The 17,532-nt window shown below is 45.2% G+C and overlaps 1 protein-coding gene across 2 annotated transcripts in view; it reads right to left on the minus strand.

Moving 5' to 3' along the window:
• LOC119974653 (F-box only protein 11) overlaps window positions 1–17,532 on the minus strand; it is a 194,856-nt gene that overhangs the window by 83,035 nt on the left and 94,289 nt on the right. For both annotated transcript variants that reach the window (XM_038813727.1, XM_038813736.1), the window contains one exon: window positions 15,381–15,525. In XM_038813727.1, the coding sequence (XP_038669655.1) occupies window positions 15,381–15,525 (145 nt within the window). The remainder of the gene's footprint in view (window positions 1–15,380; window positions 15,526–17,532) is intronic.

The raw sequence follows: 17,532 nt of genomic DNA on the forward strand, positions 1-17,532 counted from the left end.
GCAAGTCTACTTTGGGAGCCAGGGGTACAATTAAGTATTATAAAAGGGCTAAGGCTAATGGAATTTTGTTTTAATTAAGGAGATTTCCCTGTGACGTTAATTAGATTTCAGTTTGGCAAGATGATGTCATTACTGGGTGGAGGTAAGGTATCAGGCATTTTGTAGGAAAAGCAAGTCAGCACAGTTCTGGATGAAGCTATGACCGCAAATCAGATTTTGCTCTCTGCAGTTAGTTAAAAAGAGATTAACAGTCTTTAAAGCAGTGAAGTCTTGCCCGAGCACAAGGGGGAGATGAAACAAGCTGAGGTACAGCTTCGGAAGACATACAGTCAGCCCCTTCTGTATGGGTCTGACAGCAGTCAGATCTGGTCTTTAAAGCAGTGTCAAAACATCTCTATTTCGTAAAGAACATCTTTGTAAAGCAAGTATTCCTGTGTGCCATTGGCAGTTAGTGGATTGAGAGCAGAGATGTCTTTTTTTCTTGTTGTTTAAGTGGGAATAAAGATAGCAAATAAGGATATTGTATTCACTGTATTGAGTAGTACAGTAGTCCCCCATTATACCGCACTCTGCAATACCGCGGTTCGCGATATACGGCGGGGGGCTTATGGACCCCAACTTACTTGACTCATTTTAAATTCTTTTTGAAACAGCACCTTTTTTAGCCGCAATGATTAGCCGCGATGATTAGACCGATTAGCAGCGATGATTACTGTAGAACGATTAGCCGCGATGAGTAGCCGCGACCGATTAGCCCGATTACCCAGCCATAAAAGGGATACCTTTTCCAGTGCAGGTATCTTCGAGTTCAGTTACTGTCGTTCAAAATGTTTAAGCGCAAGTCTTACACAGTGAAGCAAAAGATACATTTGATAGACCGGCTTCGAAACGGGGAAACAAAGGCAAAATTATCCAGAGAGACTGGTGTACCAGAGTCAACCCTCCGTGGGTGGGTGAAAGATGAGCCCAATTTAAGAACATATGTTGGGACAGTTTCTCAGAGTGAAGGGCTTACCAGGAAAAAGGCAAGGAACGCTAGTGACATTAACTTGGAGAAGGCTGTGTTCACCTGGTTTGTCCAGGAACAGTCTGGTGGCACCCCCCTATCTGGACCTAGCATCAGGACTCAGGCTGAGAAGTTCCATCACCAGCTCCACCCCCAGAGGACAGCAATTTCGTAGCCAGCAAGGGTTGGCTCCATCGGTTCCAGAAAAGACATGGGATAGGTGCAGTTACCATCAGTGGTGAACAGAGATCCGCCAACTCAGGAGCAGCAGCAGCCTTTCCCGACATCCTCAAGAACTACATGGTGTAAGAGGAGCTGACCCCAGAGCAACTCTACAATGCAGATGAGTCAGGGCTCTACTGGAAGATGCTGCCTGACAAGACCCTAGCTGTCAAGGATGATGCCCACAAGACTCTGGGGTACAAGCAAGCCAAGAACAGGCTCACCATCCTGTTTGCCAGCAATGCCACGGGAACACACAAGCTGAAGCCATTGATTGTGGGCAAATTCAAGTCTCCTAGATGCTTTCACCACATCAACATGGAGAACCTACCCATTACCTACCGGAACTCTGGCAAAGCCTGGATGACAGCTTCCTTATTTGAGGAGTGGTTCTTCAAGTTCTTCGTACCCAGTGTCAGGGACCACCTTAGTGCCCGCAACTTACCGCAGAAGGCCACACTCCTACTGGACAACTGCTCAGCCCACCCTCAGGGAGATGTTCTCAAGACCAGGGATGGGCAGCCAAGTGCTCTATCTCCCAAAGAACACCACCAGCAAGATCCAGCCATGTGATGCTGGCATCATTCAGACCTTCAAGTCTGTATACAAAAAGGAACTGATCCTGGAAATGATAGACTCTCCTCTCACTGTCCCAGATTACCTGAAAGCCATCACCATCAAGGATGCCTGTTATCTGGCAGGGAAGGCCTGGGGAGAAGTGACGGAGAAGACCATCGCCAACTGCTGGAACAAGGCCCTAGGAGCAGCACTCCCACGACCCCAACATTACCCGGATGAAGAGGACTTCGTAGGCTTTACTGAAGCAGAGATCAGGGCAGCTGAGGAGAGGCTAGAGGACCACCTGGATGAGAACCTAACACTCCAGGATTGGGTGAACAGGTGGGCAGCAGCAGAGGACGACATGGCACCCGCAGAAACATTCACAGAGGAGGAGATCATCGACCAGGTCACCCAAGAGGAGGCAGAAGAAGAAGAACCCCAGCCCACAGTGGCAAAGAGCCACTCGGATGCCATCACGCACCTGAAGTGGCTCATAGCATACACAGAGCAACAGGACTTCGACCCAATATACATCCTACACCTGAAGAACCTCCAGAGGCAAGCACAAGTCAAGATGAGGAAGGGGATGTGCCAGAAGAAACTCAGACTTTTTAAAATGATTTTTAAAAATATGCTTGCAAGTACAATTTTAAGTATATTATTGTATGTATATATTTTAATAAATTTAAAACTTGATTTAAGACTTGAACGAACTTTGATGTTTTTTATTTAAAATGCCCTTCCATTCAGCAATGTTCAGCACAGTCAGCGATGTTTCCTCTCGTTCATTCATTTGGATATCCGCCATCTTGGATATCCGCGGCTCGGATAACGCCGGTGGCTGTCTTGGACCCGAACACCCGCGGTATAACGGGGGACTACTGTATTGTTCAAGGGATAATTGGAAGTTATTTTCTAGTGTAATATTAAAGATATTCCAATGCTGTGTTCATAATAAAGTTTGCTTTCATAACCATATCTCAATTTCTTTGTGCAATCACTCCTGAAGTGAGATATCCTTTCCTCTCAGTCTTACAAAATTAAAATAAAATATTGGGGTTTTTGACCAGTATCCTAGCCACTGCTGGGGCCTGGTCTGGGATCGCAATAGGACCACATTATTTACAATATATATTAAAGACATGGACAAGGGAAATTAATGTATTATTGCCAAGTTTACAGGTGACACAAAAAGGTGGGACGACAAGTGATGAGGAGGATAGTCTACAGAAGGACACAGACAGGTTGAGTGGGCAAAACCTTGCCACATAGAATATAATATAGGAAAATGTGAAGTTATGCACTTGGGGAGGAAAAATAAAGGGGTTGAATATTATTTAAACGGAGAAAGACTGCAGCAGAGAGGGATTTGGGGGTCCTTATGCATAAATCACAAAAAGCTAGCATGCAAGTTCAGCATAGAATAGGGCAAGCAAATTGAATGTTGACTTCAAAGGGAAGGAAGTGTAAAACTAGGGAAATCTTGCTAAAGCCATACACGGTACAAGTTAGACCGCATCTGGAATACTATAAAGAGTTTGGTCCCCTTTTCAAAGGAAATAAATATTGGTATCAGAGGCAGTCCAGTGAAGGTTCAGTAGGTTAAAATCATAGAAAAGTTACAGTTCAGAAGGAGGCCATTCAGCCTATCTTATCCATGCCAGCCCGAAGACTCCCAGGTGCCCTTTCTAATCCCACCCGTTCCATAACCCTGTAGCTTCGAGCTGCAGATCCTGGTACTTTTTAAAAAGAGGTTAGGGTCTCTGCCTCCATCACCAACTCAGCCAGCGAATTCCAGACTCCCACTACTCTCTGCGAGAAAAGTTTATACTCCTGTTCCTCTACACCTTCTGCCATTTGTCTTGAATCTATGCCCCTTGTTCTTGAATTCCCCACCAGCGGAAACACATTTATCCTGTCCACTCTATCTCTTCCACTCAATTAAGTCACCCCTCAGCCTTCTTGTGTTCCAAGGAAAATTACCCCAACCTACCCATTCTCTCCTCAAAACTACAAGTTTCTAACCTTGGCAACATTCTTGTCAACCTCCTCTGTGGTCAGTAACAACGTCCTTCCGGTTGCATGATGACCAGAACTGCACACTATAATCCAGTTGTGGCCTCACCAGTGTTTTACAAAATTCCAACATTATATCCTTACTTTTATATTCTATACTTCTGCCAACGAAGACAAGCATTCTGTATGCTTTCTCAACGACCTCATCTACAACTGTCTGACCTCCCTAAATGCATGACCTCACACTACTCAGTGTTACATTCCATCTGCCACTTGATCGTCCACTCCACCAATCCATCTGTATCATTTTGGAGATTATAGCTATCCTATGCACTGTCCACCACTCGGCCAATCTACGCATCGTCCGCAAACTTCCCAATCGTGCTCCCCTTGTTCACATCCAAATCGTTAATATATTACACAAACAGTAAGGGTCCCAACACCGAGCCCTGTGGATCACCACTTGGAGCAACTTTCCAATTGCAAGGGCAGCCATTAACCATTACCCTTTGTTTCCTCTTATTAAGCCAACTTTTTATCCTGTTTGCCATATTGCCCTGCGTCCCATATGCTTTCACTTTCTTGACCAATCTGCCATGTTGGACTTTGTCAAACACCTTGCTAAAATCCATGTATACCACATCCACTGCACTACCTTCATCAACCCTCCTTGTCACTTCCTCAAAGAATTCGATCAAATTTGTGATGCAAAACCTTCCTTTAACAAATCTATGCTGACTATCCACGACCAGTCCATGCCTTTCTAAGTGAGTTAACCCTATCTCTCAGGAATGAGTCTATTAATTTTCCCACCACTGACACATGACTAACTGGCCTAGAATTGTTTGGCATTTCCTTCAATCCTTTTTCAAACAAAGGAACCGCGTTTGCATTTCTCCAGTCCTCTGGTACCTCCTCTGTATCTAGCGAGGATTGGAAAACCATCCTCAGAGCATTTGCTATCCCCTCCCTAACCTGCTCCTTCAGTAGCCTCCCCAACTGACCCTCACGGCTTTCAAGGATTCCAATCCTTCAAGTACTTCCTCTCTCCCATCCAACATCTTTGTTCCTTCTGGACTACTATATCGGCATTATCCATTTCCTTTGTAAACATGGAGACAAAATATTCATTTAAAACCCTTCCCACTTCCTCTGCAAGTTCCGCTCTTCATCTGATAGGTCCCACTTTTTCCGAACTAGCCTTTTACCATTAATGTACATGTAAAACATCTTTGGGTTTTAAGAACAAAGAACAACACAGCACAGGAACAGGCCCATCGGCCCTCCACGTCTGTACCGTTCATGATACCACCCTTGGCCAAGCCCCTCAGGATTTCCTAGTGCCATATCTCTCGTTACCCATCCTATCCATGTACTGGTCGAGATGCCTTTTGAGTAACCAGTACAGTTGACAAGGGGGAGCCAGTCGATGTGGTATATTTGGACTTTCAGAAGGCGTTTGACAAAGTTCCGCATAAGAGATTATTGTGCAAAATTAAAGCACATGGGATTGGGGGAAATATTGAGGTGGATAGAAAACTGGTTGGCAGAAAGGAAACAAAGAACAGGGATTAATGGGTCCTTTTCAAATTGGCAGGCAGTAACCAGTGGGGTACCACAGGGATTGGTGAAGGGACCCCTGCTATTCACAATATATATTAATCATTTGGATGAAGGAACAAAATGTAACATCTCAAAGTTTGCAGATGATACCAAATTAGGTGGGAGGGTGAATTATGACAAGGATGCAGGGATCCTACAACAAGATTTGGACAGGTTGGGCGAGTGGGCAAATCAATGGCAGATGCAGTATAATTTGGATAAGTATGAGGTTATTCACTGTGAAAGCAAAAACAGGAAGGCAGATTACTACCTGAATGGTTGTAAATTGGGAGAGGGGAATGTGCAGCGGGACCTGGATGTGCTTGTGCACCATTCGCTAAAGGTAAGCATGCAGGTGCAGCAGGCGGTAAAGAAGGCGAATGGTATGTTGGCCTTCATTTCGAGAGGTTTCAAGTATAGAAGCAGGGATGTGTTGCTGCAATTGTACAGGGCCTTGCTGAGGCCACACTTGTGGAGTATTGTGTGTAGTTTTGGTCTCCTTCTCTGAGGAAGGATGTTCTTGCTCTCAAGGGAGTGCAGCGAAGGTTTACCAGACTGATTCAAGGGATGGCGGGACTGTCATACGAGGAGAGATTAACTAGGTTGAGATTGTTCTCGCTGGTGTTCAGAAGCATGAGGGGGGATCTCAGAAACTTATAAAATTCTAACAGGACTAGACAAGGTAGATGCAGGGAAGATATTACCAATGATGGGTGTGTGCAGATCCAGGGATCACAGTCTGAGGATTCAGGGTAAACCATTTCAGACAGAAATAAGGAGACATTTCTTCACACAAAGAGTGGTGAGCCTATGGAATTCATTATCATAGGAAGTAGTTGATGCTAAAACTTTGAATATATTCAAGAGGCGGCTGGATATAGCACTTGGGGAGAATGGGATCAAAGGCAATGGGGAGAAAGCAGGATTAGGCTATTGAGTCGCATGATCAGCCAGGATCGTGATGAATGGCGGAGAAGGCTCGAAGGGCCAAAAGGCCTCCTCCTGCTCCTATCTAAGTATCTTTGTATCTATGAACACCGTAATGTATCTGCTTGCACAACCACTCCTGGCAATGCATTCCAGGCACTCGCCGCCCTCCTTGTAAAAAAAACCTGCCTCGCACATCTCCTCTAACCTTTGCTCCACAAACCTTTAACCAGGGGGCATAAGTTTCTGATCTCTCCACCCCGGAGAGTGCCTGCCCATCCACTCTATCTTTAAATTTACTTGCTAAATCTTTTTTTCATGCCCTCTCTTTGGTTTCTTCATATCCTTTCTAACTTCATACTTGCACTTCCTATACTTGGCTAGGCTATCTGCAGTGTTACGTTCTTTGTGCCTATCGTACGCTTTCTTTTGCCGTTTGATCTTCCTCTAGATCACAGGTTGATCCTGGTTACGGAACAGTTTTCTTTTGAGGTTGAATAGATTGAGCCTGTACTCACTGGAATTTAAAAGAACAAAAAGCAATCTTATTGAGTAAAATAGGATTCTCAGGGGGCTTGAAGAATAGGTGTTGAGAGGTTGTTTCCTGTTATGCAAGAGTCGAGGATCAGAGGACATAATCTCAGATAAAGTGTCACCCATTTAAGACATAGATAAGGAGGCATTTCTTCTCTGTAGAATCCTTTACTGCAGAAGACTGTAGAGGCTGGGCCATGAAGTCTGTTCAAGGCCGAGCAAGACATTTTAAATCAATAAAGGAATCAAGGATTATGGGGATAAGGTGGGAAAGTGGAGTTGAGCATCATCATACAAGTACAGTATTCGAACAAAGAACAAAGGAAAGTACAGCAAGCCTGCGCCAACCATGCTGCCCGTCTAAACTAAAATATTCTACATTTTCGGGATCCATATCCCTCTATTCCCATCCTATTCATGTATTTGTCAAGATGCCCCTTAAACGTCACTATCGCCCCTGCTTCCACCACCTCATCCGGCAGCGTATTCCAGGCACCCACTACTGTCTGTGTAAAAAAACCCTGCCTCGCACATCTCCTCTAAACTCACCGGCCTGTAGTTCCCTGGATTATCATTGTTCCCCTTCTTAAACAAAGGAACAACATTGGCTATCCTCCAGTCCTCCGGGACATCACCTGAAGACAGTGAAGATCCAAAGATTTCTGTCAAGGCCTCAGCAATTTCCTCTCTAGCCTCCTTCCGTATTCTGGGGTAGATCACATCAGGCCCTGGGGACTTATCCAGCTTCATATTTTTCAAGACGCCTAATGCCTCATCTTTTTGGATCTCAATGTGACCCAGGTTATCTACACACCCTTCTCCAGACTCAACATCCACCAATTCCTTTTCTTTGGTGAATACTGATGCAAAGTATTCATTTAGTACCTCGTCCATTTTTTCTGGCTCCACATATAGATTCCCTCCCCTGTCATTCAGTGGTCAACCCTTTCCCTGGCTACCATCTTGCTTTTTATGTACATGTAAAAAGCCGTGGGATTTTCCTTAACCTTATTTGCCAATGATTTTTTGTGATCCCTTTTAGCCCTCCTGACTCCTTGCTTGCGTTCCTTCCTACTTTCCTTATAATCCACACAGGCTTCGTCTGTTCCCAGCCTTTTAGCCCCGACAAATGCCTCCTTTTTCTTTTTGACGAGACCTAGAATATGTCTCGTTATCCAAGATTCCTGAAATTTGCCGTATTTATCCTTCTTCTGCACAGGAACATGCCGGTCCTGAAATCCTTTCAACTGACACTTGAAAGCCTCCCACATGTCAGATATTGATTTACCCCCAAACATCCGCTCCCAATCTAGGTTCTTCAGTTCCCACCTAATATTGTTATAAATTAGCTTTTCCCCAATTTAGCACATTCACCCAAGGACCACTCTTATCCTTGTCCACCGTGTATTTTCTGTTTTTGTTTGAGCATTATCAAACCAGATGAGTCATGATCTCATTGAATGATGGGCTGAATGGCCTACTTCTACTCCTATGTCTTATGATCTAACCTTTTTGTTTATTTATCCAATCGACCACCAGCCCTTCCCTATGTAATTGGCATTAAGTTTTGTGTTTCAATTGGACTTTGTCACTTTCAAACAATTTGGAATCTAATTGCATTCTGATCACCATTTCTCATTGCATATTTTACTGACATTACTAATTAATCCTGCCTCATTACACAATACTAAATAGCTTTATCCCTAGTTGGCTCCACAACATAGTGCTCCAGTAAATGGTCATGAAAGCATTCTAACAAACTAATTTTCCAAACCATCTTGGTCAAGTCTATTTAAAGATCAAGTCCCCTACAACTAGTACATTGCCTTTGTCACAAGCTCCAATAATTTATTGTTTAATGCCCGTACCAGTATATTACTGTTATGGGGCCTAGAAACTATTCCCAGCATTGTCTGACCCTCACCATTCCCAATCTCCAGCGCCACAGATTTCATTTCCTGATTTACTGAGCAAAGATCCTTTCTCACCCATATCCTTATGTCATCCTTTATCATCAGGGTTACACCTCCTCCTTTTCCATTCTATCCGTTTTTTTGTAATGTTGTGTGCCCTGGAATATTTATTTCCCAATCTTAGTCACCTTGTAATCATGCCTCGATAATGGCAATTAGAGGGCAACAAGGTGGCACAGTGGCTAGCAGTGCCGCCTCACGGCGCCCGAGGTCCCAGGTTCAATCCCAGCTCTGGATCACTGTGTGGACTTTGTACATTCTCCCTGTGTTTGCATGGGTTTCGCCCCCTCAACCCAAAAGATGTGCAGGGTAGGTGGATTGGCCACGCTAAATTGCCCCTTAATTGGAAAAAATTAATTGGGTACTCTAAATTTAAAGAAAATAAATAAATAATGGCAATTAGATCTATACCATTTATCTTCATCATCAAATTTACAGTGCAGGAGGCCACTCGGCCCATCGAGTCTGCACCGGCTCTTGGAAAGAGCACCCTACCCGAGGTCAACACCTCCACCCTATCCCCATAACCCAGTAACCCCACCCAACACTAAGGGCAATTTTGGACACCGAGGGCAATTTATCATGGCCAATCCACCTAACGTGCACATCTTTGGACTGTGGGAGGAAACCGGAGCACCCAGAGGAAACCCACGCAGACACGGGGAGGATGTGCAGACTCCACACAGTGACCCAAGCCGGAATCGAACCTGGGACCTTGGAGCTGTGAAGCAATTATGCTATCCACAATGCTACCATGCTGCCCAAAGCGTCAGTAGTTCATGTATCTTTTATATGAATGGGCAGAGCATCCGCAAAGTGACCTCAAATTTTTTTTACTATTCCCTTGAATGGACTTTACTCTCTATTACCATTACCACTATGTCCCTTCCTGTTCACTCATTTTGTCTTTACCCACATTGATAAGTTACTAGAGAGGATTTGGAGGGAAAAGATATACAGACATTTGGAATGACAGGTTTCGATAAGGAGTCAGCACGGCTTTGTGCCCAGGAGATCATGCTTTACAAATTTGTTAAGAGTTCTTTGATGAAGTGACCAGGAAGGTTCATGGTGGCAGGGTAGTAGATGCAGTCTATTATGGACCTCAACAAGGCCTTTGATAAAGTTCCACATTCTAGGCTGCTCTGGAATGTTAGATCACATGGAATCCAGGGAGAGCTGGCAAATTGGATACAATTGGCTTGATGGTAGGAAGCAGAGGGTAATGGTGGGAGAGTGCTTGTCGGACTGGAGGCCTGTGACTAGTGGTGTACCTCGGGTCAGTGCTGGGCCCACTGCTGTTTGTTATCTATATCAATGATTTGGGTGAGAATGTACAAACACAGTGGGCTAAAACAGCTGGCTTGTAATGCAAAACAATGCCAGCAGCGCATATTGAATTCCTGTACCTGCCTCCATGAACAGGCGCCACAATGTGGCAATTAGGGGCTTTTCACAGAACTTCATTGAAGGCTACTTGTGACAATAAGCAATTATTATTATAAGTTTGCAGATGACACGAAAATAGGTGGTATTGTAGACAGCCAGGAAGTTTGTCAAAAATTGCAGCAGGATCATGATCAGCTGGGGAAGTGGGCCGAGAAATGGCAAATGGAGGTCAATACATACAAGTGTGAGGTGTTGCAAAGTCAAATTAAGTAGGCTTTCACGGTGAATGGTAGGAACTTAGAATCGTGGAACAGAGGGAGCTTGGGAGTTCAGGTGCACTGTTCTCTAAAAGGTGGAGTGACAGGTAGAGAGGGCAGTGAAGAAGGCTTTTGGTATGCTGGCCTTCATCAGTCAGGGCACTAAGTATAGAAGTTGGGGAAATATGTTGCAGTTGTACAATACGTTGGTGAAGACGCACCTGGAGTAGAGAGTTCAGTTTTGGTCACCTTGTTTTAGGAAAGATGTTATAAACTGGAGAAAGTGCAGAAGAGATTTACAAGGATGTTGCCAGGACTCAAGGGGCTGAGTTATAGGGAGAGATTGTACACGCTAGCACTTTTTTTCTTTGGCGCATAGGAGACTGGGGGGTGATTTTATAGAAGTGTATAAGATCATGAGAGGCATGGATAGGGTGAACGCACTCTGTCTTTTACCCAGGGTTGGGTAATCGCGAGCTAAAGGGCATAGGTTTAAGTTAAGAGGGGAAAGAATTAATGGGAACCAGAGGACAATTTATTTATTTATTTACACAGGGGCTGGTACGTATATGGAATGAACTGCCGAAGGAAGTGTTTGAAGCAAGGACATTTAAAAGGCATTTGGACAAGATACATGGATGAGAAAGGTTTAGAGGGATATAGGATAATGGGGGCGGCATAGTGGCTAGTACTGCTGACTCACAGCTCCCGGATTCAATTCCAGCCTTCGGTAACTGTCTGTGTGGAGTTTGCACTTTCTCCCAGTATCTGCACGAGTTTCCTCCGGGTGCTCCGGTTTCCTCCCCCAGTCCAAAAATGTGCAACTTGGGTGGATTGGCCATGCTAAATTGCCCCTTAGTGTCAGAAAGGTTAAATGAGGTTACTGGGTTTCAGGGCTAGGGTGGAGTCGTGGATTTAAGTAGGGTGCTCTTTCCAAGGGCCAGTGCAGACTCGATGGGCCAAATGCCGACTCGATGGGCCGAATGCCCTCCTTCTGCACTGTAAATTCTATCAAATACAGGCAAATGGGGTTAGCTTAGGGCTTCTTGCTTGGCATGGACCAGTTTGGGCCGAAGGGCCTGTCTTGGTCCCGGAGATTCTATGTTGAGTGTTTTTCTATTGCCTCAATGAAGTGGCCTAGTGGTATAGTAGTGACTAGTAAGCCAGAGAACCATGGTGTTGCTCTGGAGGCCTGGGTTCAAATCCCAACACAGCAGATGGTGGAATTTGAATTCAATACAAATCTGGAATTAAAAGCCCAATGATAACCACTGTTGTAAAACCCATCTGGTCCACTAATGTCCTTTAAGGAAGGAAATCAAATCTACGTCCTTACTTGGTCTGGCTTACATGCGACTACAGACCCACAGCAATGTGGTTGACTTTTAAATTCCCTCTGAAATGATCAAGCAAGCCACTCCGATGTATTCAACCGCTACAAAGTTTACAAAAAGGAAAGAATCTGGATGGACCACCGGGCATAAACATAGGCACGGGAAACGACAACAGCAAACCAAGGTGTTCGAACTTTCTGAATTCTGCCATCGTTACCCAGTCAGGCCTATTGTGACTTGAGATCCATGGCTGCCCTTTGAAATTATAGAATTGACATCCGGTGGCGACTATGCTGTGAACAGTCGCACGTTTAGCAGCTCCCGCTCTTGGTTTTTAAAAAAAAGATAAACGGCTTTTAAGCTGGATTTTCGCGGAAATTCTTTCTAACATAAGTGGATTAAAGTGAGAGGAGGAGAAGACGACCCCCCTATGCTATGGAACTACGCTCAAAAAGTAATCGCAAAAGAAGGAATCAAAAGCTGGTTGGAAGTGAGGATCTGAGCTTGGTGGTTGCAATGGCAGGCAAGCTAGGTCCAGCCCCTTCGGCTCATTGGTCGATGGATCAGTTGGTTACATACCGGAATGAAAAGTTTGCCCGGCACCGTGAGGAGTGTGCGGAGGACCCGACCAGTGTGGTCAATTAAGGAGGCTGTCGACCAGATGGAGGGGACAGTGACGGCCCAAGGACAGTCGATCCAAAAGCAACAGGAGCAATCAACGGAGCAAGAGGAGCAGTCCACTGGAATAGCACTGCAAATTGACATTTTATAGGATCGGCAAAAGTGGCTGCTGGAAAAGGTGGAAGACCTGGAGAATCCTTCCCGCAGGCAGAACATTCGGATCGTCGATCTGCCAGAGGGAAAGGATCGATCGGATGCTGGTGCGTATGAAAAATGAAAATCGCTTATTGTCACGAGTAGGCTTCAATGAAGTTACTGTGAAAAGCCCCTAGTCGCCACATTCCGGCACCTGTCCGGGGAGGCTGGTACGGGAATCGAACCGTGCTGCTGGCCTGCTTGGTCTGCTTTAAAAGCCAGCGATTTAGCTCGAGAAAATGATGTCCATGATATCCATGAGATATTTTAGGCAGGTTTGGGTTTGGGCAGGGATTTGTGGATTGGGTCCGGCTGTTATATCAGGCCCCGGTGGCAAATGTGACAACCAACCGAACCCGGTCAGAATATTTTAATCTCAGGAGAGGGATAAGGCAGGGATGCCTGCTCTCCTCATTACTGCTTGCCCTGGCCATAGAGCCTTTAGCAATGGCTCTTAGAACATCGAGTGCGTGGTGGGGGAATAGTGAGCCCCGGGGGGCGGCGGCAAAGCAGTCGACCAAATGAAAAGGGATTTCCATAGATGGGACATGCTCCGGCTGACATGAGCGGGAAGGGTCCAGACAGTGAAGATGACAGTCCTCCCAAGACTGCTTTTTTTCAATGCCGTCCCGATTTCTGTCCAAAAGGCTTTTTTTTTAATAAAAAAAAGAAAAATGCACGTGGCGATTACAGATAGTGTGTGGGTGGGGAAAACTCCGAGAGTAAAGAGGGCATTCCTGGAGCGGGGTCGTGGAGGGGAGATCCTGGTCCTCCCGAGCTTTATTATTACTGGGTGGCCAACATATCGATAGTCAGGAAGTGGGTGGTGGGGGAGGGGTCGGCCTGGGAGCAAGTGGAAATGGCATACTGCAAGGGTACGGGTTTGGAGGCTTTACTAACATTGCCCCTGCCGATCTCGCCGGCTCGGTACTCTACAAACCCAGTGGTGGTGGTAGTCCTAAGGATGTGGGGGCAGTGGAGGCAGCACATGGGATTGGATGGGGCGTCCGATTTGTAACAATCACCAGTTTGCCCCGGGGAGGCTGGATGGGGGCTTCAGGAAGTGACTGCAGGCAGGTATCGAGAGATTTGGGATTTATTTATCCAGGAGGGTTTTCCGATCTTGAAGGTACGAGAGGAGGATTTTGAGCTATCGGGTGGGAATGGGTTTTGATATCTTCAGGTCCAGGACTTCGTCCGGAGACAGGTTCCAAGCTCCCCTCGCCTCCCCCCCCCGAGGGGACTACAGGATATGTCAAAAACTGCGGTTGGAGAGGAGGATTTCAGAGATAAACAAGGCGTTGATGGAGTGGAAGGGGACGCCGATCAGGGGGGTGAAGCGGAAGTGGGAAGAGGAGCTGGGAAGAGAGCTGGAAATGGAAAAGGCCTTGGAGAGTCAATTCATCTTCGCCCTGTGCCAAACTTAGCCTGATCCAGTTCAAAGTGGTACACAGGGCCTACATGACGGTAGCCCAGGTGAGCAGGTTCTTTTGAGGAGGTGGAGGATAGATGTGGGTGGTGTGGGGTAGCCCTTCTAACCACGTGCATATGTTCTGGCATGTCCAACGTTGAGGGGATTCTGGCAGGGATTTTCAGACGTAATGTCAGAAGTCCTGTAAGGGAGGGTGTGGTCAGCGATATGGCAGGGTTTCTCAGTCTGGAAAAAAATCAAGTTCGCCTTGAGATGATCAACTCAGGGGTTCACCCAGAGATGGGAGCCGTACGTCGACTTCTTCAAAGAAAATTGAACGCCAGCAGTAGAATGGGAGGGTTTAGGTTTTTTGCGTGCGCCGACCCACACGGGTTTTTTTTCTTTTCAGAAATGTTAATGTGTTAAACTGTGAAAATTACAAATGCTTCAGTAAAATATTTTCTAAACAAAAAGAAATCATAGAATTTACAGTGCAGAAGGATTCGGCCCATCGAGTCTACACTGGTCCTGAATGGGCACCCTACCTAAGCCCACACCTCAACCCTATCCCAGAAACCCAACCCAACACTTGGACACTACAGGACAATTTAGCATGACCAATCCACCTAACCTGCAAAGCTTTGGACAGGGAGGAAACCGGAACACCCGGAGGAAACCCTCTCAGACATGGGGGGAGAACGCACACAGAGTGACCCAAGCCAGGAATCGAACCCGGGTCCCTGGTACTATGAAGTAACAGTACTAACCACTGTGCTGCCGTTCCGCCGCAATGGGCTAACAAGCCCATTTGTTTCAACAACTACAAGGTCAGTGACAAGAGTATGGCTTTCAGTTTCTGCCAATAAAAATAAGTCCTGTTCACAATCGGGGGAACCAATTCCATTCTCTCAATATATACAGACCTTAATATTAATCTTTCACAGTTCAGGTTGAATGATCACCAGTAAGTTCCAACAAAGTTAAAAAATTCCAAACATCGCATTTCTATGGATGCGAACAACAAACAAATTTTTTTTCCTTCGAGATAAGTTCAACAGAAAATTTTAACATGACAGAAGTCTGAAAATCGCCATATTTGCATGCCAACTTGCTTTTCTTTTAAAACTGGTACACTAGGCTTGGATTAGTTATCACGTAATATATTATCCATGAAAGACGGCATCATTTATGAGGTTTTACCTGCTAGAAAAATACAATAAATGTCCGAATTAATTTAAACTGGAAATGTAGATAGGATAGTTGTTTAAAAAGTTACAGACCGGGTTAATGGCAAATTGGAGAATGACTGCAAAAAGATTGAAGCTTACTTACCATAAAATTGGATCGTTAGCTAGTTCACTGAAGCGTTTACACACACAAGCTGCTCTGCAAAGATCCTGTTCAAGCAGATATGAAAAGATCTTCATAACTACCTCGTCTGGTAGTTTTACTTGAAGATATTGTTCTGCTGGTGATGCTATTAAAAGGTGAAATGCAGAAAACTTATTTGGATGACATTTTATATCTAAAGAACTTGTACCAGATCAGTAGCAGACTATTTTTTAATAATTTTTTTTATATAGATCATCTTCATTTTGCACAATTCTGATACTGGGATAACCAAGTCCAAATGTCTTGCCTACACAGTCAGCATTTTGCTATGGTGTTAAAAATTATTCCACAGATTATTCAAAAAGGACATTTATCAGGTGGATACTTAGTAGCCTTCAGTCCAAATACTTCCCCATTTCCTATCTTTGAACCATCTTTTTTAAAATCAACTAAATTTAACATAAGCAATTACAAAGTGAATGCAGAGTCACTAATTTATTAAATGCACTTATGCCACATTCTCTAAAATACTGTTAATCAAGTTAATTGTTGGAGAGCAAGGTTTGTGCAACAAATTCGGAATTAGTCCAATGCGAAAAGAAACCACCACCCCCTATCCAATTCTTCAATCCTACAGAATAAGAGGGACAGTTTCTCTCAATGGAACGATTCCAGCAGAAAAAGCAACCAGAATATTTTAGAGCAAGACCATAAGACATAGGAGTGGAAGTAAGGCCATTCGGCCCATCGAGTCCACTCCGCCATTCAATCATGGCTGATGGGCATTTCAACTCCACCTACCAGCATTCTCCCCGTAGCCCTTAATTCCTCGCGACATCAAGAATTTATCTATCTCTGCCTTGAAGCCATTTAGCGTCCCGGCCTCCACTGCACTCCGCGGCAATGAATTCCACAGGCCCACCACTCTCTGGCTGAAGAAATGTCTCCGCATTTCTGTTCTGAATTTACCCCCTCTAATTCTAAGGCTGTGCCCACGGGTCCTCGTCTCCTCGCCTAACGGAAACAGTTTCTTTGCGTCCACCCTTTCTAAGCCATGTATTATCTTGTAAGTTTCTATTAGATCTCCCCTTAACCTTCTAAACTCCAATGAATACAATCCCAGGATCCTCAGCCGTTCATCATATGTTAGACCCGCCATTCCAGGGATGATCCGTGTGAATCTCCGCTGGACACGCTCCAGTGCCAGTATGTCCTTCCTGAGATGTGGGGCCCAAAACTGGACACAGTACTCCAAATGGGGCCTAACCAGAGCCTTATAAAGGCTCAGTAGCACATCGCTGCTTTTATATTCCAACCCTCTTGAGATAAATGACAACATTGCATTCGCTTTCTTAATCACAGATTCAACCTGCATGTTTACCTTTAGGGAATCCTCGACTAGCACTCCCAGATCCCTTTGTACTTTGGCATTATGAATTTTCTCACCGTTTAGAAAGTAGTCTATGCTTGGATTCTTTTTTCCCAAAGTGCAAGACCTCACATTTTCTCACGTTGAATTGCATCAGGCATTTCCTGCACCACTCTCCCAAACTGTCTAGATCCTTCTGCAGCCTCCCCACTTCCTCAGCATTACCTGCCTGACCACCTAACTTTGTATCATCGGCAAACTTCGCTAGAATGCCCCCAGTCCCTTCATCCAGATCATTAATATATATGGTGAACAGCTGCGGCCCCAACACTGAACCCTGTGGGACACCGCTGGTCACCGGCTGCCATTCCGAAAAAGAACCTTTTATCCCAACTCTCTGCCTTCTGTCAGACAGCCAATCCTCAACCCATGCCAGTAGCTCACCTCGAACACCATGGGCCCTCACCTTACTCAGCAGCCTCCTGTGTGGCACCTTATCAAAGGCCTTTTGGAAATCCAGATAGACCACATCCACTGGGTTTCCCTGGTCTAACCTACTTGTCACCTCCTCAAAGAATTCTAACAGGTTCGTCAGGCACGACCTCCCCTTACTAAATCCATGTTGACTTGTTCTAATCCGACCCTGCTCTTCCAAGAATTTAGAAATCTCATCCTTAACGATCGATTCTAGAATTTTACCAACAACCGAGGTAGATAGAGCTGAACGTTGGCAGGAAAGGGCAAAAAGAATGAGAAATGTCAAGGCGTACAGCAGAGCAGTGA

Source organism: Scyliorhinus canicula, chromosome 1 (assembly GCF_902713615.1).
Source record: "Scyliorhinus canicula chromosome 1, sScyCan1.1, whole genome shotgun sequence".
Lineage (NCBI taxonomy): Eukaryota > Metazoa > Chordata > Chondrichthyes > Carcharhiniformes > Scyliorhinidae > Scyliorhinus > Scyliorhinus canicula.